Source organism: Melanerpes formicivorus, unplaced genomic scaffold (assembly GCF_026170545.1).
Source record: "Melanerpes formicivorus ecotype bairdi unplaced genomic scaffold, bMelFor1.0.p_v2 SCAF_4, whole genome shotgun sequence".
Taxonomy (NCBI): domain Eukaryota; kingdom Metazoa; phylum Chordata; class Aves; order Piciformes; family Picidae; genus Melanerpes; species Melanerpes formicivorus.
This window is the reverse complement of record NW_027142356.1, coordinates 3,897,121-3,922,058: the sequence shown is the minus strand read 5'-3', so window position 1 is coordinate 3,922,058 and position 24,938 is coordinate 3,897,121. Positions and strand designations below refer to the sequence as shown.

At 48.3% G+C, this 24,938-nt stretch overlaps 1 protein-coding gene across 2 annotated transcripts in view; it reads right to left on the bottom strand.

Annotated features, from left to right (window-relative positions):
* BMPR1B (bone morphogenetic protein receptor type 1B) overlaps positions 1 to 24,938 on the bottom strand; it is a 318,882-nt gene that overhangs the window by 23,961 nt on the left and 269,983 nt on the right. For both annotated transcript variants that reach the window (XM_068136787.1, XM_068136788.1), the window contains 2 exons: positions 8,912 to 9,014; positions 7,624 to 7,726 (listed from right to left, as the gene is read on the bottom strand). In XM_068136787.1, coding sequence (XP_067992888.1) covers positions 7,624 to 7,726; positions 8,912 to 9,014 — 206 coding nt within the window. The remainder of the gene's footprint in view (positions 1 to 7,623; positions 7,727 to 8,911; positions 9,015 to 24,938) is intronic.

Below are 24,938 nucleotides of genomic sequence, written 5' to 3'. Positions count from 1 at the left end.
AGGAGGCTCAGGGGAGACCTTCTTGCTCTCTACAACTCCATGAAGGGAGGTTGTGACCAGGTAGGGGGGTGGTCTCTTTTCCCAGGCAACCAGCACCAGAACAAGAGGACACAGTCTCAAGCTGTGCCAGGGGAGGTTTAGGCTGGATTTTAGGAAGAAACTCTTCCCAGAAAGAGAGACTGGCCACTGGAATAGGCTGCCCAAGGAGGTGGTGAAGTTACCATCACTGGAAGTGTTTAAAACCAGTCTGGATGAGGCACTTGGTGCCATGGTTTAGTTGATTAGATGGTGTTGGGTTATGGGTTGGACTTGATGATCTCAAAGGACTTTTCCAACCTGATTAATTCTGAAAAGCAACACACTAAGTGCAAGGAGAGCATTCAATACATAAAGGAATGTGCCTTGATCCCCATGCTGGAGCAGCTGATGCAGACTGCATCTGTAGTGAAGTGTAGACTCTTGCAGCAGGTGATGTCCCCTACGCTAGCAGTGTCAGCTAAGATAGCTTTAGTAGTGGTTCGCCATGCACAGCACAGGCATGCAGCTGGCTCTCACAGGAGAGGAGAACTTGCATGTCTTCATATTTATTTGGCCAGATGTGATGAGAGCCAGTACTGACAGTGTCTCAACTTACAAATACTTCCTGCATTTTCAAAGCTTTTTGGCAGACTTTCATTTGCTTGCTCACTTGAGGGCTCCATAAACCCCCTGGCACGCATGGACAACACAAGATTAAAAGCAGGCCCCCTTCTTACACCAGCAACATCACCTTGTTCTGCTGAACTAAGCCAGGCTGCTCCTGCTGCTGCTGCTGGAGAGAAACTCTTTTCTCCACCTACACTCAATGCTGTTCCCAGCAGAGCAGCAGGACAAACCTGCCTTTCCCTGCATCATTTGGGCCAGGTGGAGAGAGGGGGCAGCTCAGTTCACAGTGTCACAGTATCACAGTACATTAGAGGTTGGAAAGGGCCTCAAGAAATCATCAGTTCCAACCCCCCTGCCAAAGCACTTAGGGTAGTCCACACAGGAATGCGCCCAGTTGTGTATTTGAGCAGGAGAAACAAAAGGTGGTGTCTTCATTCAGCCTACTGTGAAGAATTTAGTTTGAAATAAGTATCACACGATCACAATTCACTGGAGGTTGGAAGGGACCTCCAGAGATCATCATCAGAGGTCCAAGCCCCCTGCCAGAGCAGCATCATGCAGGGGAGTCTGCACAGGAATGCATCCAGGTGGGGCTGGAAAGGCTCCACAGAAGGAGACTCCACAACTTCTCTGGGCAGCCTCTCTCCAGGGCTCCATCACCTTCACTCTAAAGAAGTTTCTCCTCATGTTGAGCTGAAACCTTCTCTGGTCAAGTTTGTCTCCATTGTTCCTTGGCTTATTCCTGTGCACCACCCAAAAGAGCTTGGCCCCCTCCCCCTGCCCCCACACCTCAGCTATTGATAGATACTGATCAGATCCTCCCCCAGCCTTCTCTTCTCCAGACTAAACAGCCCTAGCCCCACTTGTGAGTTTATTTAATCAATGGTTCACAGGCTCCATGGGGAGGACTGTGGTGGGAACCAGTTGGTATCATCTTGCATGTTGAGGATATTCTGTCCTTTCAGGAGTCCAGCATGGTGCTTTTTAGTGTTCTACCCCTTGGCAACTGCAATATGCCAAGCAGTGGGGCCAAGAGAACAAGCAGTAGCTTCCATGGAGGCAGCAGTGAGGGGTTGCCAGGAGCATGGTGCAGAAAAGAAACGTGGCTGGTTTGGGAAGCTTCTTCACACACCTTAGCTGGCTGAGAAGCAATAGCAAAGCCCAGCAAAAGGCACAGTAGCAGTTTTGTGTTGTACAGAACCAGTGGTGCCTGCTGGTGTCGGTGGTAAGCAGCACAGCAAAGGAGAGGCAGCAACAAAATGAGGGTTGTCAGTAACACCAAGCTGCCTCTCAGTTACCTTGCTGTGATTGTGGCCTTCCAGTATTGGAAGGGGGCTACAAGAAAGCTGGGGAGGGACTTTTAAGGTGTCAGGGAGTGATAGGACTGGGGGGAATAGAGCAAAACTAGAAATGGGGAGATTCAGATTGGATGTTAGGAAGAAGTTGTTCCCCATGAGGGTGGTGAGAGACTGGCACAGGTTGCCCAGGGAGGTGGTGGCAGCCTCTTGCCTGGAGGTTTTTAGGGGCAGCCTGGATGTGGCTCTGGGCAACCTGCTGTAGTGTGAGGTGTCCCTGCCCATGGCAGGGGGATTGGAACTGGCTGATCCTTGAGGTCCCTTCCAACCCTGACAATTCTATGATTTTATGATTTTCCCCTCCTCCCACCCTTGTTCCCCTTATTCTGCCATGCAGAGACTGGACTGGACTGAGCAGTGCATTAAAAATGCCACCCAGCAGGTTTAAGGGAGAAGTCAGCATATCAAAGGGAGAGAAGGATCTCCTCCCTCCCCGGGTCCCTCCACTTCACGACGTTATGGTTATCCAAGTAAAAACTGCAGTGAAATCTGAGGCGTGGAGCCTGTGTGCACACATCAAACCCCATCACTCCCCCAATCATTCCCTTGCCCATTCATCACTGGCTCTACAGGCAGGGAGCCAGACACGGTGGCACCACCACTTCTGCTTATATAGGCTCTAAATCAGCAAAGACAGATTTCTCCTTTCCTAGCCTGCTCTTTCACTAGGATTTCCAGGAATATCTTTTATTGTTTAAGGCAGAGGTGTTATATCAGACCAAATTATGACTCTCATTTCCTTAATAAGACAGATGCACAACTAAGAGATAAGGAATTTGTGGTTTCTCTGGAGAATTTAAACCTGCTAGCTCTGGACTGAGATGAGCTCAGGACTTAGCTGCCGTTCCTCCTGTCTTGCTTCACGAGCCTTACTTTGACCAGCAGTAATGCTTCCAGCTTCCAGAGTCATGCATGTGGTCCCTCTTTCTTTGCATGGAGGGGGAGATGGTGTAAAACCCAACTTCCAGCACATACCAGGTCTGGAAAAGCACTTTTGAGAGACCAAGCCTTTGTAGATGTCCCCTTGGTGCATAGGTTAATTTGCAGTTCAGCAACCTTTGACCTGCAGCTGGACACTCTCCCCAGATTCTCTTTCCCTTGAGGTACGACCTTGGACATAAGCTCATCAGAAGCCAAATTCCTGCTTGTTCTTTAAAAGCTGAGGAACACACATATTTTTCATGGAATTCTGGAGGTCAGAAGGTTGTTCCTAGGAGCTTGTTTTTAAGTTCACCTCTTTCTACTCAACAGCTTATGCTAAATTCGAGACACAACTCTTAACAGTACTCACTCTATCACAGCCTAATCTAAATGTTTCCAACAGAAACAAGGCTCACAGCCACTGTAGCAAGCACTGGCAGTAGTGTGTGTTTGTACACAGGACTAATGCCTGATTGCAGTGAGGATCTACAGCTCAAACTACAGCTTTCCTCCATGCTTTCATACTAGGATACAGCAACGACAAATCAAAACAGGCCAGGCACAGAGAGTGAGGTCCTGACTTCAAGCCCTGTCCATCCACATTTAATGAAGAAGCTCCTGAAATACATTTCCACACTACACCATCAGAAGATTAGTGTGAGAGAGGAGATCTGATCAATGTCTATCAATAGCTGTGGGGTGGGTGTCAAGTGGAGGGGGCCAAGCTCTTTTCAGTGCTGTGCAGTAATAAGGCAAGGAACAATGGGGACAAACTTGACCAGAGAAGGTTTCAGCTCAACATGAGGAGAAACTTCTTTACCTTCACTTCTTTACAGTGAAGATGACGGAGCCCTGGAACTGCTGTGCTGCTTACCACCGACACCAGCAGGCACCACTGGTTCTGTACAACACAAAACTGCTACTGTGCCTTTTGCTGGGCTTTGCTATTGCTTCTCAGCCAGCTAAGGTGTGTGAAGAAGCTTCCCAAACCAGCCACGTTTCTTTTCTGCACCATGCTCCTGGCAACCCCTCACTGCTGCCTCCATGGAAGCTACTGCTTGTTCTCTTGGCCCCACTGCTTGGCATATTGCAGTTGCCAAGGGGTAGAACACTAAAAAGCACCATGCTGGACTCCTGAAAGGACAGAATATCCTCATCATGCAAGATGATACCAACTGGTTCCCACCACAGTCCTCCCCATGGAGCCTGTGAACCATTGATTAAATAAACTCACAAGTGGGGCTAGGGCTGTTTAGTCTGGAGAAGAGAAGGCTGGGGGAGGATCTGATCAGTATCTATCAATAGCTGAGGGCTGGGGATCAAGGGGAGGGGGCCAAGCTCTTTTGGGTGGTGCACAGCAATAAGCCAAGGAACAATGGAGACAAACTTGACCAGAGAAGGTTTCAGCTCAACATGAGGAGAAACTTCTTTGCAGTGAGGGTGGCAGAGCCCTGGAGCAGGCTGCCCAGAGAGGTTGTGGAGTCTCCTTCTCTGGAGGCTTTCCAACCCCACCTGGATGCCTTCATGTGTAGACTACCCTGGGTGATGCTGCTCTGGCAGGGGGGTTGGACTGGATGATCTCTGGAGGTCCCTTCCAACCTCCAGTGTATTGTGATCCTGTGATACTTATTTCAAACTAAATTCTTCACAGTAGGTTGAATGAAGACACCACCTTTTGTTTGTCCTGCTCCAATACACAACTGTGCAACACAGAGCAGCTAGAATCCTCTGCCCACTGGGGGAATTTGTTCTTTCAACAAATATTCTCCCTGCTGTTTCATGGGTTCTGCCACCACAGGGCCCAAGTTGTGCACAGAGCAAAGCCAACACTGATCCAAACAACTTCTGCCACCATCAAAAGCTTCCTTTATTGCTTCCTGTATAAGCAGCAGATAGTGTTGCCAAATAACTGAGATCTTGATAAGGTGGATGTCTAGTTTTAGGCATTGGTTCACTATTTTAAAGTAGTTTTAGTGCAGAATAAACTCTGTCAGCAGCAATAAGAAATCACTGCAGGGTTTTTCTAAATGGAAATGAGGGAAAAAAATCCCTGTGAAGGTGACAGAGCCCTGGAAGAGGCTGCCCAGGGGGGTTGTGGAGTCTCCCTCCCTGGAGATATTCAAAACCTGCCTGGATGTGTTCCTGTGTGATCTGCTCTAGGTGCTCCTGCTCTGGCAGGGGGTTGGACTGGATGAGCTTTCAAGCTCCCTTCCAGCCCCTGACATTCTGTGATTCTGTGATTTATTGATACACTAAGTAAGTGTGAAGAAATATTGACTTCCTTTTAGAGCTTTTCTCTCAGGTCAAAGAACTTCTTTAGAACGAACAAAACAACCCAAGCAGTCTCATGCTGGAAGTCAGGATTTCATGTGGGTTTGCTGACCGAGTAGCTTGCTAGTAACCAGTGAAACATTTACACCCCAGCCTCCACAGTTCTGACTCTGCAGCCCATCTGTGCAGAGTTTCACAGGCATGAAGGGAACAGCTTACAGGAGTGAAGGCTTTCTCTGAGTAATCATTTGTGCCAGTATCTGTTGTTTGCATAACTGAGAGTGCATCTGCACATTGACTTGGAGTTCCAGCTTGGAACACTGTGATTGCAAACCATCCTGCAACCTTGAGCTGAGTCTCCCAGACTAAACTCCACAGCTGCCAATGCCAGTGTGTATCACAGATGGATTTACCCTTAGTTAGGAAGATATTTCCACTTCCCAATGCAGCTCAACATCTGCTTTTGGCTACTAACAAATAAGTAACAAGACAAATAAGTAACTAAATAAATAGAAATAGTTCCTTTGTGTCAGGCTGATTTTTCCATTTTACTTCGAGTTAACTGCTGATAGGGAAGATTGGAGCACTTGATTTTTAGAATGGCAGACTAGAAATTGTATCTTCCTTGAGAGGAGAGCCTGACAGAGATGCAGCTCTTTAGCCTGGAGAAGAGAAGACCAAGGGCTGACCTCATTCATGTTGATAAAGATGTGCAGGGTGAGTGCCCAGAGGCTGGAGCCAGGCTCTGCTGGGGGATGCCCAATGCCAGCACAAGGGGCAGTGGTGGAAGCTGAGGCAGAGGAAGTGCCATGGAAACAAGAGGAAAAATATTTTCCCTGTGAGAGTGGCAGAGCCCTGGAAGAGGCTGCCCAGAGGGCTTGTGGAGTCTCCCTCTCTGGAGATATTCAAACCTCACCTGGATGTGCTCCTGTGTGATCCTGCTCTGGCAGGGGGCTTGGACTGGATGAGCTTTCAAGCTCCCTTCCAGCCCCTAACACTCTGTGATTCTGTGATAAAATGCATTCTGCACCATCCAGCCAGAAGAGTTTAGCCAGCTTTCAGAAAGTGATGTTTAAACAAACAGACAAAAATTGCTACAAGTTAATACATATCCATTTGTTCTCAAACAGTAGAACAACAACAAAGGGAAAAGAATCAGTGCAGGAGTTCTCACTCTACATTCTATTTTCAGCTAGATTTTTCCAGTAGGAAATCTGCTTTAATTCCTAGCTATTGTCCTAGTGCTGGATTATCAAGTCTTTTAAACAAGAAAAGCTTTATCAACTTCAGTCCACTTAAACAGATTAACCACTGGAAACCTGGTCCCAGATGCATGGAATTATGAACAACAGCACTGCATGCTGCAGGGACTGGAAGGAGTATTCAGTTCTATTATCAAGCCAAAAAAATACACAGCAAAAGAGACATCCTCTGCCAAGATTGAACTAAATTATTGGGATGATCACTGACAGAGTCTTGCACCTGGGAAAGAAAAACTCCATGCACCAGTACAGGTTGGGGACTGACCTGCTGGAGAGCAGTGAAGGGGAAAGAGGCCTGGGGGTCCTGGTAGATGGGAGGTTGACCATGAGCCAGCAATGTGCTCTTGTGGCCAGGAAGGTCAAGGCCATTCTGGGGTGGATTAGAAAGGCTGTGACCAGCAGGTTGAGAGAGATTCTCCTCCCCTTCTACTCTGCCCTAGTGAGGCTGCAGCTGGAACATTATGTCCAGTTCTGGGCCCCTCAGTTCAAGAAGGATCTCGGGGATCTACTTGAAAGAGTCCAGCACAGAGCCACAAAAATGATGAAGGGAGTGGAACCTCTTCCTTATGAGGAGAGTTGAGGGCTCTGTATCTTGCAGAAGAAGAGACTGAGGCATGCCCTTGTCAATGTGTAAAAATATGCAAAGGGTGACAGCCAAGAGGGTGAGGCCATTGGGTGATGCCCAATGCCAGCACAAGGGGCAGTGGTAGAACTGAGGCAGAGGAAGTTCCATGGAAACAGGAGGAAGAATTTTTTCCCTGTGAGGGTGACAGAGCCCTGGAAGAGGCTGCCCAGGGGGGGTGTGGAGTCTCCCTCTCTGGAGACATTCAAAACCCACCTGGCTGTGTTCCTGTGTGATCTGCTCTAGGTGCTCCTGCTTTGGCAGGGGGGTTGAACTGGAGGAGCTTTCCAGGTCCCTTCCAACCCCTGATATTCTGAGACTCTGTGACTCTGTGACAGGGTGAGACCGGAATGCACCTGATGCTCACTGCATGTATGCAACAGAAGTAACAGCAACCACCAATAACCACAGGTCAAGGCACTGCTCCTCACAGGACCTATAGAAATCCAGTGATACTGTTTAATCCAGGCTACCTTCTGCTTTGTTTTGGCTTTGATTCTTCCTAAGGCACAAAGAGCCACCGCAGGAATAGATCCATTGCCCTTACCTCGGTTTTTCAGCGGGGGTAGGGTAGGGTGAAGGTGTTTGTTACAGTAATCTTGGCCTGTACAACATTCAATAGATCTTCTTTGGTGAGGAATAGGAGTGTCCTGCAACAAACAAGGTGACAGAAAGCAAAGTGATTGCCTATGTTGTAAAAATACACCACCACAGTCCCACCTCAACATGAGGAAGAACTTCTTTACTGTACAGGTCCCAGAGCACTGAACAGGCTCTCCAGAGAGGTTGTGGAGTCTCCTTCTCTGGAGCCTTTCCAGCCCTGTCTGGATGTGTTCCTGTGTGACCTGGGCTGGATTCTCTGGTCCTGCTCTGGCAGGGGGGTTGGACTCAATGATCTCCAGAGGTCCCTTCCAACCCTTAGCATCCTGTGCTCCTGTGATCACTCTGGCACTCCAGAGAAAGATGTGCTTTTCAGCTAGACTGTAGTCTGTTAACAGGATGTGTGGGGTAAGGATTTCTGCTACTGAGTGCATCCATCAACATTTCCTCTAGATAATTAAGAGCTTAACTCACCCTGACGTATTTCTACTGGTGCCCTAGTGCTGCAGAAGACACTGATTGACTTCAGTGGTGCAAGACAGGATTGTGAAAGTCACATCCATCCATCAATTAGACTTATATTACAAAAATAAGTTAACTTGGGTATTCAAAACAGTCTAGCCAGAGTAATGTGGGAATTGCTGTGTGGACTAATTTAGCAGCTGCCTCTCATGGGAAGCTGGGTAAAATGCTTTCCACGGACCTTGATGATTAGGCTGCTCCTGCAGTCGTATAAAATCATTTAAAGTTAATGCCAGGAAAGGCAAAAACCACTTCACAACCACCTTGCTTTACTGCCCATACCCCCTCCATTCCTGCAGTGAGATTTGCTCTCCATCAGGTGATCACCGTTCTTGAAGGAAACTTCTGGCACCAGAAATCGGAATCTGAAGTTAAACTGCACGTCAGACACAGAGATTGCTGTGGTCCATCGAGTAACATCCTGCCTAACCTCAGCTAACATGTAGACTTGAGGAATTAGACTGCATTCCTCTACATTCCAACCTCCTCTGAGCAGGAGTGCCACTAACAGCAGTGCCAACCACAAAAACCGAAGTTTCTCGTTAGGAGCAGCTATACCATCACCATTCAGGGACATAAATGCACTCCCCTCAGCAATCAATGCATCATAACTCTCTGCCAAGTGAACAGCAGTTAAAAACGTGGACACAGTAACACCTATTGACTGCACTTCAACTGAAAGCTATGAAAAAGCCAAGGAAATTATTTCTTACCCGGCACTGAAAGTCTGAGCCTTCTAATCCAAGACATCCCTTGGTGACTAAATGTCCACCCGATTCATCTTCTTCTATGATAGTGAAGCAGTAGCCATCAGTGCTGAGGATTGGAAAGAATGAATCAGGAAAAGGCTCTGAAGGGCAAATACACTGCTGAATACAGTCTTAAGGCAAATCACTGTCATGAACAGACTGACATACTAAAGGCAGGCTGGAAGACTCGGGCACTAAAAGCCAACCTCCTGCAACGCAGTCCAACAGCACTGTGGTCCAGCCCTTGCACACACAAAGTTGCCACAGCTGTAAACTGCACTAACAAACATCTCAATTATCTGCCTATAAAATGACTGTTAGTGTGGTAAGGCTTTGGAGCCCCCACTTCTTCCCAGAAAGAGAGACTGGCCATTGGAATGTGCTGCCCAGGGAGGTGGTGGAGTCACCATCACTGGAGGTGTTTAAGAGGAGACTGGATGAGGCAATTGGTGCCATGGTTTAGTTGATTAGATGGTGTTGGGTGATAGGTTGGACTTGATGATCTCAAAGGTCTTTTCCAACCTGGTGAATTCTATTCTATTCTATTCTATTCTATTCTATTCTATTCTATTCTATTCTATTCTATTCTATTCTATTCTATTCTATTCTATTCTATTCTATTCTATTCTATTCTACTCTACTCTATTCATGTAAGCATCAGCACTACAGCAGGTCTGCCTTGTGTGTGAAGCAATGTGCCCTTGTGGCCAATAGCGCCAATGGGATCCAGAGGAGCATCATGAGGAGCACGTCCAGCAACTCCAGGGAGGTTCTCCTCCCTCTCTGTTCTGCCCTGGTGAGACCTCCCCTGGAATATTGTGTCCAGTTTTAGGTTCCCCAGCTCAAGAAAGACAGAGACCTGCTGGAGAGAGTCTAACAGAAGGCTACCCCAGCTGAGGGAGCTGGGGTTGATTTAGCCTGGAAAAGAGTAGGCTCAGAGGAGACCTGAAGGGAGGTTGTAGCCAGGTAGGGGTTGGTCTCTTCTCCCAGGCAACCAGCACCAGAACAAGAGGACACAGTCTCAAGCTGTGCCAGGGGAGGTTTAGGCTGGATGTTAGGAAGAAGTTCTTCCCAGAAAGAGAGATTGGCCATTGGAATGTGCTGCCCAGGGAGGTGGTGGAGTCACCATCACTGGAGGTGTTTAGGAAGAGACTGGATGAGGCACTTGGTGCCATGGTTTAGTTGATTAGATGGTGTTGGGTGATAGGTTGGACTTGATGATCTCAAAGGTCTTTTCCAACCTGGTTATTTCTGTTCTGTTCTATTCTATTCTACTTGGATGATTAGGGGACTGGAGAATGTGCCCTATGGGGAAAGGCTGAGAGCCCTGGGGCTGTTTAGTCTGGAGAAGAGAAGGCTGAGAGGGGATCTGATAAATGTCTATCAATAGCTGAAGGCTGGGGGTCGGTAGGGAGGGAATAGGCTCCTCTCAGTTACACCCTATGATAGGACAAGGGGCAATGGATGTAAGCTACAGCACAGGAGGTTCCACCTCAACATGTGGAGGAACTTCTTCCCAGTGAGGGTCCCAGAGCACTGGAACAGGCTGCCCAGAGAGGTTGTGGAGTCTCCCTCTCTGGAGACTTTCGAAACCAATCTGGATGTGTTCCTGTGCGACCTGTGCTGGATTCTATGTTCCTGCTCTGGCAGGGGGGTTGGACTCGATCTCCAGAGGTCCCTTCCAGCCCCTAACATCCTGTGAGCCTGTGTGCTCCTGTGAAGCCAGGGATCCTTGCACCACAGTGCAGACTTGGGAAATTTATTTTTGTTTTGAGATACTGAAGGTAAAATATTAAGAGTGATTTGTGGTTCCTGTTTTAACAGTATCATACACTGCAGGGCTGCTGTGTTAGGAGTCCTTATCATCAACACCCTTGGTAACTGTGTACTTGGCTTATAAGCCTGAAGTGATCCATAACGCTTCAGTTTACAGAACCGTGCACCTGGCAGGACAAGTGTACTAAGAGAGGGCTAGATGGTGCTGCTGATAAATGTCCTTCCTCAGTGAAGGTCAAAATGCCCAAATGCCAAGGAGAGAGGGGGAGGAGAGCACTAAAAGGGTGGCTGCATTTTTCCTGAGACTGCAGCTCATGAGTTGGTTCCCAGGGATATGCTTTAATGTGTGCAAGAAACAGAATTGACTGATTTGCAGGAAGAGAATTACAAAAAAAACAAAAGAAAAAAGCCAAACTCTTTAGTGGAAGATATTTAAGTCACATAACAAACAAAATATTCTGCTATTTCCCCAGGAAAACAGCACTGGTTATTATGGGGAGAGAGTATTTTTCACGAGAGAAGGAACAAACTCAGTTAAAACAAGGAAATAAAAAGAAAAAAGGATTAGAAAAAACATTTAAACACAGCAAAATCTCAGATGATTTGCTCCACACTCAGATCAAAGGGGAGCCTGAGCAACAGCAGGGAAGGCAATGAAGATGTAGGAACCAAGAGGCACAGTTACAGGTATAAAGAGAAAAAAAACCAAAACATTTGGAAGTATTAGGCCACACCAGAGACATGCTGGATACACAGGATCACAGGTTCAGAGGGTGTCAGAGGTTGGAAGGGACCCAAAGAGATCACCAGGTCCAAACCCCCTGCTAGAGCAGGACCATAGAATCTAGCTCAGGTCACACAGGAACACATCCAGACAGGCCTTGAAAGTCTCCAGAGAAGGAGACTCCACAACCTCTCTGGGCAGCCTGTTCCAATGCTCTGGGACCCTTACAGTAAAGAAGTTCTCCCTTGTGTTGAGGTGGAACCTCCTGTGCTACAGCTTACATCCATTGCTTACGTCCATTATTCCCTATCCCAGGGTGCAAGTGAGCAGAGCCTGTCCCCTCCCTCCTGGCCTCCAGCCCTCAGATATTTATAAACATTTTTAAAATCCCCTCTCAGTCTTCTCTTTTCCAGACTAAACAGCCCCAGGTTCCCTCAGCCTCTCCTCCCCAGGCAGTGCTCCAGTCCTCTAATCATTCTCGCAGCCCTCCGCTGGACTCTCTCCAGCAGATCCCTGTCCGCTCACATCAAACATTTGCCGTGGTCTGTTTCTGTATTAGCGGTGCAGGGTCCAGCCACAGCAAGCTTACTGCTTCAAATAATAATCCATCAGGGGTTATTGACTGCTGGGGTTGGAAAGTAACCAGTTGCACGTTACAAATTGCTTTGTGGGAGAAGCCAGCAGTGACTTCTACCCTTCTTTGCCATTGCGCACGCAAGGAAGTCAAAACGAGTCAGCAACCCTTCTGGGCAACAGCCACCTTGATTTTATTGCTTAAGCTTAAAAGACAGGAACAATAGGACTGCCAAGAAGAGAGACTGTAAGGAATCCATTAGGGCAGAATATTATATTAGATTAGATTTTATTTGTTTGCATGGTGCCTTTGATTCAAAGTAATGAGTAAGTTTAACCCAAGGGACAGAGCAACGAAACAATAAATTGCAATCAAGTGGAACACAAAAATGAAGTCCACAGCTAAACAGTTCCCAGCAAAAAAAACACCCACCCAACTAAATGCTCAGGTCACCCAAGGAAAGCAGGAGATGGAAAAGTCAAACTGTTTGTAAAAGAGGGGGGGAAAAAAAGGAAGCAGAAAAGTGCAGAGGTTTGTTGTTTGTTTGGGGCTGGGGTTTTTTTTTTGGCTGGTTGGTTTTGTCTGGGTTGGTTTGGTTTGGTTTGGTTCATTTCATCTTGCTTTGTTTTCTGACTCTGATTCTTAGCTTATTTCTGAAAATTCAATTCAGAGCTCCTCAAGCTCTGAAAGTTTTACTCCACAATTTAAAAAGCAAACAGCATTAGATTGGATGAAACAAACCAGAAAAGTCATGAGATGCAACAGCAAGGATAAATCACAGCTTTACAAGGCAGTGGCAGAGGGACAGATGAAAAGGTTACAAATGGCAACACTGAGCAGAACAAACCTTGGTAAGGTTTGATTCCACCAACAAGAAGAAAGTAAACCAAGATGGTTTCATGCCATGTTTTATTGAACATTTCTCAGGTGTTTGGGTGAGAGGTGGAATGACTCTTCTGAAAAGAAAGAAGGATCTCTTACCTGCTTCCCCCCCTCCCACTCCTGACCTCTTCTGGTTCGCAGGCTGTCAGATGGACCACACACTGCAAGCAAAGGGCAGGGCACACCCCTGCTGTTTTATCGATTACCCTACCTCATACCTGCCAATGGCAGAAATAAGAACTGTTCTTACTGTTATAACAACTCAGAAACAAGTCAGAAACAAATCTGAATCATCAATTGCATCAAGAGAAGCGCAGCCAGCAGGCTGAGGGAGGTGATTCTCCCCCTCTACTCCACTCTGGTGAGATCCCACCTGCAGTACTGTGTCCAGTTCTGGACCTCTATTAGAGGAAGGATCTGGATGTGCTGGAATGTGTCCAGAGAAGGGCCATGAGGATGAGCAGAGGGCTGGAGCTGCTCTGCTATGGGGGTAGACTGAGAGAATTGGGGCTATTCAGTCTGGAGAAGAGAAGGCTCCAAGGAGACCTAATTGTGGCCTTCCAGTATCTGAAGGGGGCTACAAGAAAACTGGGGAGGTACTTCTTAGGGTGTCAGGGAGGGATAGGACTGGGGGGAATGGAGCAAAACTAGAAATGGGTAGATTGAGATTGGATGTTAGGAAGAAGTTCTTCCCCATATGGGTGGTGAAAGACTGAACAGGTTGCCCAGGGAGGTGGTGGCAGCCTCATCCTTGGAGGTTTTTGAGGGCAGCCTGGATGTGGCTCTGGGCAACCTGATGTAGTGTGAGGTGTCCCTGCCCATGGCAGGGGGCTTGGAACTGGCTGATCCTTGAGGTCCTTTCCAACCCTAACAATTCTGTGATTCTCTGATTCCCTGCTTGTTTTGGAGGCTGATGCACGCATGATCCATGCAAAGCAATACCCCAAACCCATTTTCAACTTCCTAGCACAGAGGAGTAGTACAGAAATCTTCATAGCACATTATTTTCTTACACTTGTAGTATCTCATCTTACATTTGCAACAGGTTTTCTAAAACTCTGCCATTTGAATTCTGTGCAGTTTGGTTCTGTGAATAGTGTGGAGAGAAGGGATTCAACTTGATGCTGCCGAATACATCCGGGAAGACATCCACTAAGCTTCTCCACTAAAGCATCATCTTATTAGAGTATGGTGCAGGAGAGCAACTAAATACATTTTGGATGTGATCACTAATGAGAACAGATTTGGTATGCCACACACTTGCTAAAAGTGGATTTCTACAGCCAAGCCAAATGCCAGGAAAGCAGTGGGAGTTAACAGCAGAAATACTGACAGACTGTGCTGCCACAGATACAGATTAGCAGAAGGAAAGATGTGACCCTGAGACCTTTACTAAATGTCAGAAGAGAGGAACAAAGGCCAACAGCTTTGCAGCTGCTCACAGAATCATCCTCAGTGGCCAACAGCCGTTTCTTACACACTATGCAATACCTCAGCTACTACAGCTTGAGTGCTGCAGATTTCCTGCCCAGCTCTCTGTGTGTATGATGCAGTCAGGGGTGGCAATAGGCAACTTGAAAAAGCAATGTCCTCCCCTCAACCAGTGCCTAGCACAAACAGATGGGTTAAATAACTCGATGAAAAGATGTCTTACCTTGAATTTTATTTGCAACTGAGTCCAGACAAGTATTGTTATCTTTTGTCCACTCTTCCTTTATACACTCCTGCTTTTTGCCACCAGAAAAAGCCATTTCCATCCACACCAACACAATGACTTTCTACACTGCTTTTAAAAATGATCAGAAAATGTTCTGCTCTGCTCTGTTCTGTTGAGAAACTGGTAAGCTCATATTCTTCTGTAGAAGACTGCCTGAAATGATCTAATTAAAAAATTGGCTGCACCTAATCACGTATTTTGTGGCATTCTTAAGGAAGATGATGAAGGAGAAGCTTAGCAACACACTATCTTTGGACACTACCACAGAAGCACAGAAACATTCAGGTTGGAAAAGACCCCCAGGAGCACCCAGTCCAACCCAGAACCCGACTCTACAAGGGTCACCCCTGAACCAGAGCCCCAAGCACCACATCCAAACCACCTCTAAACACAGCCAGGCTTGGGGACTCCACCACCTCCCCGGGCAGCACATTCCAATCCCTGACCACTCTCGATGGGAGAAAAAGTAAGTCCTAATGTCCATCCATGAAACAAAGAGTCAGTGCAAATGTGTTCAACACTGACTAATTTTTTCAGAAGAAATAATAAAGATAGCAGCTGTGCATCAGGGAAGTATCAGGAAACCAAGTGAGAACATCATGATGGCAGTTGTTGAGCCAGATGCACCTTCAGATGTTTGCTCAGCTACTTTGAAGGCAAGGAGAAACATACAGGTATAACAAAAGCAAAGAAGATGGCTCACAGTGGGACACTGTTGCTGGACACACTAATCTCCAAGGTGGTGATGCTGGTCCTACCACACACACTGCTGAGTATGGCACAGAATTAACCAGGTTGGAAAAAAACTTTGAGATCATCAAGTCCAACCTACTATGCAACACCATCTAAGCAACAAAAATAGGGCACTAAGTGCCTCACCCAGTCTCTTCTGAAAACCTCCAGGGATAGTGTCTCCACCACCTCCCTGGGCAGCACATCCCAATGGCCAATATCTCTTTCTATGAGGAACTTCTTCCTAACATCCAGCCTGAACCTTGCCTTGTGCAGCTTCAGGCTGTGTCTTCTTGCTCTGGTGCTGGTTGCCTGGGAGAAGAGACCAACCCCTTCCTGGGTACAACCTCCCTTCAGGGAGTTGGAGAGAAAAAAGTTCTCCCCTGAGCCTCCTCTTCTCCAGGCTAAGCAACCCCAGCTCCCTCAGCCTCTCCTCACAGGGCTGTGCTCCAGACCCCTCCCCAGCTTTCTTGCCCTTCTCTGGACACCTTCCAGCATCTCAACATCTTTCCTAAACTGAGGAGCCCAGAACTGGACACAGTCCTCAAGGTGTGGCCTAACCAGTGCTGACTACAGGGGCAGAATGACTTCCCTGCTGAGCACTGATTTCCCTGCTCCTGCTGGCCAGGATGCCATTGGCCTTCTTGGCCACCTAGGCACACTGCTGGCTCATGTTCAGCTGCTCTCAACCAGTACCCCCGGGTCCCTCTCTGCCTGGCTGCTCTCCAGCCACTCTGACCCCAGCCTGTAGCTCTGCATGGGGTTGTTGTGTCCAATGTGTAGAACCCTGCACTTGGATGTGTTCAATCTCATGCCCTTGGACTCTGCCCATCTGTCTAGCCTGGCAAGGTCCCTCTGCAGAGCCCTTCAGCCCTCTAACAGATCAACTCCTGCCCCCAGCTTGGTGTCATCTGCAAATTTACTGATGCTGGACTCAATCCCCTCCTCCAGATCATCATTAAAGATATTGAACAGGATGGGGCCCAGCACTGATCCCTGGGGCACACCACTGGTGCCTGGCTGCCAGCTGGCTGTGGCACCATTCACCACCACTCTCTGGGCTCAGCCTCCAGCCAGTTCCTAACCCAGCTCAGAGTGCTCCCATACAAGCCAGGGGCTGACAGCTTGGCCAGGAGCTTGCTGTGGGGGACAATGTCAAAGGTCTTGCTGAAGTCCAGGGCAGACTACATCCACAGCCTGCCCCACATCCACCAGGTGGTCACCTGGTCACAGAAAGAGATCAGGTTGGTATCTTTTGGCCCTTTGGGTGCTCAATGATGGCCCTACAAGTGGAGAGAAAGGAGGGAACCCAAACCATTGTAGCAGAGCAGCTCTCCATATATTGCATATAGGTCTATCCGTCAATATTGTGTTCTCTGTAGTACTGGCCTACACTATTCCCCCAAGTCCCCACAGACTGGAAAAGGGGAAACATTGCCCCCATTTTCAAAAAGGGTAAGAAGGAGGAACCAGGGAACTCCAGGCCAGTCAGTCTCACCTCTGTGCCTGGAAAGATCATGGAGCAGATCCTCCTGGAGGCACTGCTGGCTCCGAAGAATAGTGAAGAGGTGATTGGGAACAGTCAGCATGGCTTGGCCAAGGGCAAATCCTGCCTGACCAACCTGGTGGCCTTCTATGAACAGGTGACAACATCAATAGCTGAGGGGAGAGCAACTGATGTCATTTACCTGGACCTGAGCAAAGCCTTCGACACTGTCCCACACCACATCCTGGTCTCCAGGCTGGTGACACATGGGTTTGATGGGTGACCACTAGATGGATAAGGAACTGGCTTGATGGCCACACCCAAAGAGTGGCTGTCAATGGCTCCATGTCCCAGTGGAGGCCAGGGACAAGCAGAGTCCCTCAGGGATCAGTCCTGGGACCAGGCTTGTGCAACATCTCTGTGGGTGCCATGGACAGTGGCATTGAGTGCACCCTCAGCAAGTTTGCTGATGACACCAAGCTGTGTGGTGCAGCAGACAGCTGGAGGGAAGGGAGGCCATCCAGAGGGACCTGGACAGGCTGGAGAGGTGGGCACAAGCCAACCTCAGGAGGTTCAACAAGACCAAGGGCAGGGTCCTGCAGCTGGGGCAAGGCAATCCCAGGCACAAATCCAGGCTGGGCAGGGACTGGCTGGAAAGCAGCCCTGAGGAGAGAGACTTGGGGGTGCTGAGGGAGGAGAAGCTCAACAGGAGCTCTCAGTGTGCACTTGCAGCCCGCAAAGCCAATCAGATCCTGGGCTGCATCAGGAGAAGTGTGGCCAGCAGGGCAAGGGAGGTGATTCTCCCCCTCTGCTCAGCTCTGCTGAGACCCCACCTGGAGTACTGCCTCCAGTTCTGGAGCCCCTATGACAAGAGGGATGTGGAGGTGCTGGAAGGTGTCCAGAGAAGGGCCAGGAGGATGATCAGAGGGCTGGAGCACCTCTCCTATGAGGACAGACTGAAGGAGTTGGGGCTGTTCAGTCTGCAGAAGAGAAGGCTCCGAGGTGACCTAATTGTGGCCTTCCAGTATCTGAAGGGGGCTACAGGAAGGTTGGGGAGGGACTGCTCAGGATCTCAGGTAATGATAGGACTAGGGGGAATGGAATGAAGCTGGAGATGGGGAGATTCAGGCTGGATGTGAGGAGGAAGCTCTTCCCCATGAGAGTGGTGAAGCCCTGGAATGGGTTGTCCAGGGAGGTGGTCGAGGCCCCGTCCCTGGAGGTGTTTAAGCCCAGGCTGGATGAGGCTCTGGCCAGCCTGATCTAGTGTGGGGTGTCCCTGCCCATGGCAGGGGGGTTGGAACTAGATGATCCTTGTGCTCCCTTCCAACCCTGACTGATACTATGATAAGAATGAGGCATGAGCCAACCCACCAAATGTGTCATCTTCTAAATCACAAACCAGATGAAACAGTTCTTCCTGACACTTGGAGTCACAACACAGAAAACAAGATAAAGGGGGAATGGACTTGCATGGCTATGTAGCTTAAGGTTTAATTTAAATACCTAGTAGGCAAGCCCTGAACAAAACTAAGAACAAAGGACACAGTTTAAAAGCATGGGAGGAGGACTTTGTGGTGGTTTTTTTCAGTTCAAACACTCAGGGCAAAGTCACCTGCTGAGCCACATGAGACAGAAAGCCCTGCTAAAGGGGGACAAGGAAAGATTGGAGTTTGCAAGAATTGGCCTCTGTTGACCTTTGTTGTTTGGTTTAATCATCAAAGAGGACTGAGCTGCCTCTGGAACAGCCCTGGATAAAAGGACTGCATTGGAATATAAAAATAAACACTGCAGAAATTGAAAGGCTAATTTCCAACATCTCACCATAGTTCCTGTGTCAGAAAGCGCTCAACTTCACCCTAAAAACTGCAGCTGCTTGAGAGAAAAGTTGCCTCAACTCAGTGCTTTGGCACAGTGTTGGGAGCCTTCTTCCTTTCACATACCAAACCACAAAGACAATTCTGTCCTATCCTTTGCAGGAGACTGAAAATAGTAACACTCAAGTGACTTATCACCTCTGGTAGCACTGGAGAAGTAACTTAATTATTGTATTGCTTCAGATAAGACAAAAACTACCTCGAGACACAGATGAGCAGAAACATAATCAAGACCAGCAGGCAACAGGCAAGAAAATAAACTCTATCAGCACAACCTTTCAAACTGTCAGCATTTACTTGTGAATGGGAAACAACAAGGCACCCCCATCAGCCTCTGCCTTTACTGCAATCCCATTACAGTCAAAGCCAATTAAACCTAACACTGCCTTTTAAAATCTGCATTTAGTTGTAATTAGACAGGTTGGACTCGATGATCTTTGAGGTCTCTTCCAACCATAGTGATATTGTGATAGACACAACTGCCCCTGAACTGGCTTTGTGCACACAAAACTTGAAGTGGAACAGTAGAACAAAGTCCCGGTGGCATTCTAAGCAGACTGGAGCTTCATCACTGAAAGCCTGTTCTGAATGGCACAGATGTCACAGAATCACAAAGGTTGGAAGAGACCTCAAAGATCATTAATTCCAACCTGTCACCACAGACCCCATGACTAAACCATGGCACCGAGTGCCACATCCAATCCCCTCTTGAACGCCTCCAGGGACAGGGACTCCACCACCTCCCTGGGCAGCACATTAAAATGGCCAATTCCTCTTTTTGGGAAGAACTTTCACCTCACCTCGAGTCTAAACTTCCCCTGGCACAGCTTGAGACTGTGTCCTCTTGCTCTGGTGCTGGTTGCCTGGGAGAAGAGACCAACCCCCACCTGGCTCCAACCTCCCTTCAGGGAGTTATAGAGAGCAATAAGGTCTCCCCTGAGCCTCCTCTTCTCCAGGCTAAGCAACCCCAGCTCCCTCAGCCTCTCCTCACAGGCCTGTGCTCCAGACCCCTCCCCAGCTTTGTTGCCCTTCTCTGGACACCTTCAAGTCTCTCAATGTCCTTCTTAAACTGAGGGGCCCAGAACTGGACACAGGACTCAAGGTGTGGCCTAACCAGTGCTGAGCACAGGGCACAATGACTTCCCTGCTCCTCCTGGCCACATTATTGCTAATGCAGGCCAGGATGCCATTGGCCTTCTTGGCCACCTGGGCACACTGCTGGCTCACATTTAGGCAGCTGTCAATCAGCACCCCCAGGTCCCTTTCTGTTTGGGAGCTCTCCAGCCACTCTGACCCCAGCCTGTAGCTCTGCATGGGGTTGTTGTGGCCAAAGTGCAGCACCTGGCACTTGGACTTGTTGAATGCCATCCTGCTGGACTCTGCCCATCTGTCCAGTCAGTCAAGGTCCCTCTGCAGAGCCCTTCTGCCCTCTAACATATGTCCAGAAAGGAGAGTAAAGCTTCAGCACCCTGCAGGTTAACACACCCTTCACAAGTGGAGGATGGCAGATCTTCTGCGAAGATGTTAATTGTCAGGGCCCTGACAGCACTAAGGAGCTTCAGTTGCTCAGAGTGGTCCCACCTGAGGCTTCCCAACCCATCCACACCTCCTGCCCAGGTGCCCTATTTAAGCCCAGCTCTGAACAACAAGCTCCTTCTTTAGTGCAGGTACAGAAGTGCAGGGATCCAGCCTCTTTCCTGCCTGGATTCAGCTCAACGTGATGGCTGGGCCCTCGAGGGAGCCACCTCTGCCCATTGTGTTCCAGTACCCTGGGAAAAATGGGAACCTGGTGGATGAGGACATAGTTGGCCAGCATCACCTTCAGCTCCTGCACCGACCTCCTTTCACTGCTCTCTGCCACTAACCCTCTCTTGATGAGCTGACACGCTCACAGGGGCTTCCAAAACTTGTGGTGCTCATGAGGTGCCCCAGTTTTTAACAGCACACTCTAAGTACCTCTACTTTCTCCTAAGTAACTAGAGACAGAACGAGAGGAAATGGCTTCAAGTCAGGCATGGGCAGGTTTAGATTAGGTATTAAGAAAAATGTCTTTAATGAAAGAGTGGTCAAGCACTGTAAGAAACTGCCCAGGAAAGTGGTGATATCTGGCTAAGCAACTAGGAACAAGTCAAATGCTTGCAGTAGTACCTATGGATGATACCTTAAATCTGAATAAGGACCAGAGATGCATTACCAACTGATAATCAGTAGACTGGAGAAGCTTAATCAAAATAGCTACATTTCTACAGATTCTTCTTTCATTTTCCCTGCAGTGACAATAGCAAAGTTATAGGCCAATGTTACCTACCAAAAGGAAGAGACTATGCTGAGACCCTACCTTGAGTACTGCATCCAGTTCTACAGCCCCTACTACAAGAAAGATCTGGAGGTGCTGGAAGGTGTCCAGAAAGGGCCTGGAGTACCTCTCCTATGGAGACACACTTGAGAGTTGGGGCTGTTCAGTATGGAGAGGAGAAGGCTCTGAGGAGACCTAATTGTGGCCTTCCAGTATCTGAAGGGAGCGATAAGAAAGCTGGGGAGGGACTTTTGAGGGAGTGATAGGACTGGGGTAATGGAGCAGAACTAGAAATGGGGAGATTCAGATTGGATGTTAGGAAGAAGTTCTTCCCCATGAGGGAGGTGAGAGACTGGCACAGGTTGCCCAGGGAGGTGGTGGCAGCCTCATGCCTGGAGGTTTTTGCAGCCAGGCTGGATGTGGCTGTGAGCAACCTGCTGTAGTGTGAGGTGTCCCTGGCCATGGCAGGGGGGTTGGAATTGGCTGATCCTTGAGGTCCCATCCAATCCTAACAATTCTATGATTCTAATTGATTGGTTGGGACTTGGTGACCTTGGAGGTCTCTTCCAACCTGGCTGATTCTGTTGTGTTAAATTAAAAACCGTGCAGATGTGACACTTTGGGACATGGCTTAGTGGGCAGGGTGGTGCTGTTGGGCTGAGCATTGGATTTGATGATCTTGGAGGTCTTTCCTAATCTAGTGATTCTCTGGCTCTATCTAGAGTTCCTGCTTTCCTACTCATGCACTTTTAAGCATTTTAAGCTGCAGTGTTATCTTTAGCTCCCTATGGTATTACTAGACTTAAGCTGCAGAGGTATAAAGAAAGGGAAATTCTGTGTAGGAGCACAGCAGCCTGGTAGAGGGTTTGAGAAATGCTTCCCAGGAAGAGAGACTGGCCATTGGAATGTGCTGCCCAGGGAGGTGGTGCAGTTGCCATCACTGGAGGTGTTTAGAAAGAGACTACATGAGGCCCTTGGTGCCATGACTTAGTTGATTAGATGGTGTTGGGTGATAGGTTGGACTTGATGATCTCAAAGGTTTTTTCCAACCTGGTTAATTCTGTATTCTCTTCTCATACAGATGTGGGTAAAGAATACTGACTTTAATCACTTAAGGAGAGGATTTTAAACGGCCACCAGGTGTCCTCCTTATTATATAAACATTCAGGCTAACGGTACTACATGCAGGATCTGTGCTTTACACAGGCTAACAGGATGTTAAGGATTGGAAGGGACCTCCAGAGATCATGGAGCCCAACCCCCCTGCCAGAGCAGGACCAGAGAATCCAGCACAGGTCACACAGGAACACATCCAGATGGGGCTGGAAAGGCTCCAGAGGAGGAGACTCCACAACCTCTCTGGGCAGCCTGCTCCAGGGTGCTGGCACCCTCCCAGTGAAGAAGTTCCTCCTCATGTTGAGGTGGAACCTCCTGTGCTGTAGTTTCTATCCATTGCCCCTTGTCCTATGATAGGGTGCAAGTGAGAGGAGCCTGTCCCCTCCCTCTTTAACAGATCAATACCTGTGGCAGCAAACCAAAATGCCACTGGGGTGGCAGACTGCTTTGTATGTGACATTTTTAATGGTGATTGCAATAGGAGTAGCTGTTTTATTCTGAGGGTTTTAGTCAAACTATTTTATTTCGAACTATTGTATTCAAACACAGCTGGAAATGCTTCCTCATTGACCTTTCAGAGCTCTTCTTGCTCCTAGGCACACAGAAGGCTTCCATGCTCTGCTCAGACAGGACAGTGCCTGATGCTCTCCAGAACCCAAGCTCCAGCAATGGATACATGTGCTCAGTGAATTTTCTGGGTGTCAGGGCTCTGCAAAATCCTTGGGTGCCTCAGCGCATGCTGGCCTGTTCCTATGGGGCTGGCAGATCAAGCTCTGCAGGTCCAAGCACAGCCCAAAGTTTAAGAGGCTGAGAGAGGTGACAGAATTAACCAGCTTGGAAAAAACCTTTGAGATCATCAAGTCCAACCCATCACCAAACACCAGCTAAGCAACAAAACAATGGCACTAAGTGCCTCATCCAGTCTCATCCTAAACACCTCCAGTGATGGTGACTCCACCACCTCCCTGGGCAGCACATTCCAATGGCAAATCTCTCTTGCTGGGAAGAACATCCTAACCTCCAGCCTAAACCTCCCCTGATGCAGCTTGAGACTGTGTCCTCTTGTTCTGGTGCTGGTTGTCTGGGAGAAGAGACCAGCCCCCACCTGGCTACAACCTCCCTTCAGGGAGGTGTAGAGAGCAAGAAGGTCTCCCCTGAGCCTCCTCTTCTCTAGGCTAAGCAACCCCAGCTCCCTCAGCCTCTCCTCACAGGGCTGTGCTCCAGACCCCTCCCCAGCTTTGTTGTCCTTCTCTGGACACCTTCCAGCAACTCAATATCTTTCTTGAATTGAGGGGTCCAGAACAGTACTCAAGGTGTGGCCCAACTAGTGTTGAGTACAGGGGCAGAATGACTTCCCTGCTCCTGCTGGCCACACTGTTCCTGAAGCAGGCCAGGATGCCATTGGCCTTCTTGGCCACCTGGGCACACTGCTGGCTCATGTTCAGCCAGCTGTCAACCAGTACCCCCAGGTCCCTTTCTGCCTGGCTGCTTTCCAGCCACTCTGACCCCAGCCTGTAGCTCTGCATGGGGTTGTTGTGGCCAAAGTGCAGCACCTGGCACTTAGATGTGTTGGAAAAGTCTCTCAGTGGCTGTCTCTGAGGGAAGCAGGTAATCAATGAAACAACTTTTAATCTGGACCATTCCATTTATTCTTCAGACAAACACAACACAACTTCAATATGAGGAATCATCCTTTGTAGTACCTAGGACCCACTTGTCTCTGTAATGTCCCTTCTCACTTTTCATCTGTAATTCCAGCTACAGAGTAGGGAACTTAAGCAAATGACTACAGAGCAAGGTAGGCAGATGTGGGGGAAACAAAGGATGTTGCATCCTTCCTACCTCACTGCAGCCCTCATGGAGGCCATAGCAATGGCCACCAGAGAAACAATTAGTGCTGACAAGCCCTGAAGTTAAGGTATTTAAGTTAATGGTTTTATTAGGTTATATTACTGCAAACTCTTTATCAGTTTTTCACTCAGTGCTGTTGCTCCCTGGGCAAGGAGCAAAGCAAATGCTGCTCAGGTGACAGTGCAGGCTAGAAAAGAGTAGCTCTGGTGTAAGTCTTCTGACTATCTCCATTTTCTTGGTCAGAAGAATGATTAATGATTGATGGAGAATTTTGAATGATTATTTGGATGCCTAAACTGGGAAAAAAAAAAATCATTTTGGTGCTCAAGTACAACCTTCAAGCTTGAAATGTGCAAAGGTTATGAAGACAGATGTTGAGTTGCTGGAAGGTGTCCAGAGAAGGGCAACAAAGCTGGGGAGGGGTCTGGAGCACAGCCCTGTGAGGAGAGGCTGAGGGAGCTGGGGTTGCTTAGCCTGGAGAAGAGGAGGCTCAGGGGAGACCTTCTTGCTTTCTACAACTCCCTGAAGGGAGGTTGTAGCCAGGTGGGGCTTGGTCTCTTCTCCCAGGCAAGCAGCACCAGAACAAGAGGACACAGTCTCAAGCTGCACCAGGAGAGGTTTAGGCTGGATGTTAAAAAGTTTCTCATAGAAAGAGAGATTTGCCATTGGAATGTGCTGCCCAGGGAGATGTTGGAGTCATCATCACTGGAGGTGTTTAGGAAGAGATTGGATGGGGTGCTCGGTGCCATGGTTTAGCTGATTAGATGGTGTTGGGTGATAGGTTGGACTTGATTTCAAAGGTCTTTTCCAACCTGGTTAATTCTATTCTAAGACAAGAAGGGTTATAATATTGTTTGATTACCAGTAAACTGCCTCTCCCTGGGCACTGACACCTAAACCCAAGTGTGTTACTTGACACTGTGTACTGAAAAGCAATCTGCTTTTGAGTGAGCATGGACAGTG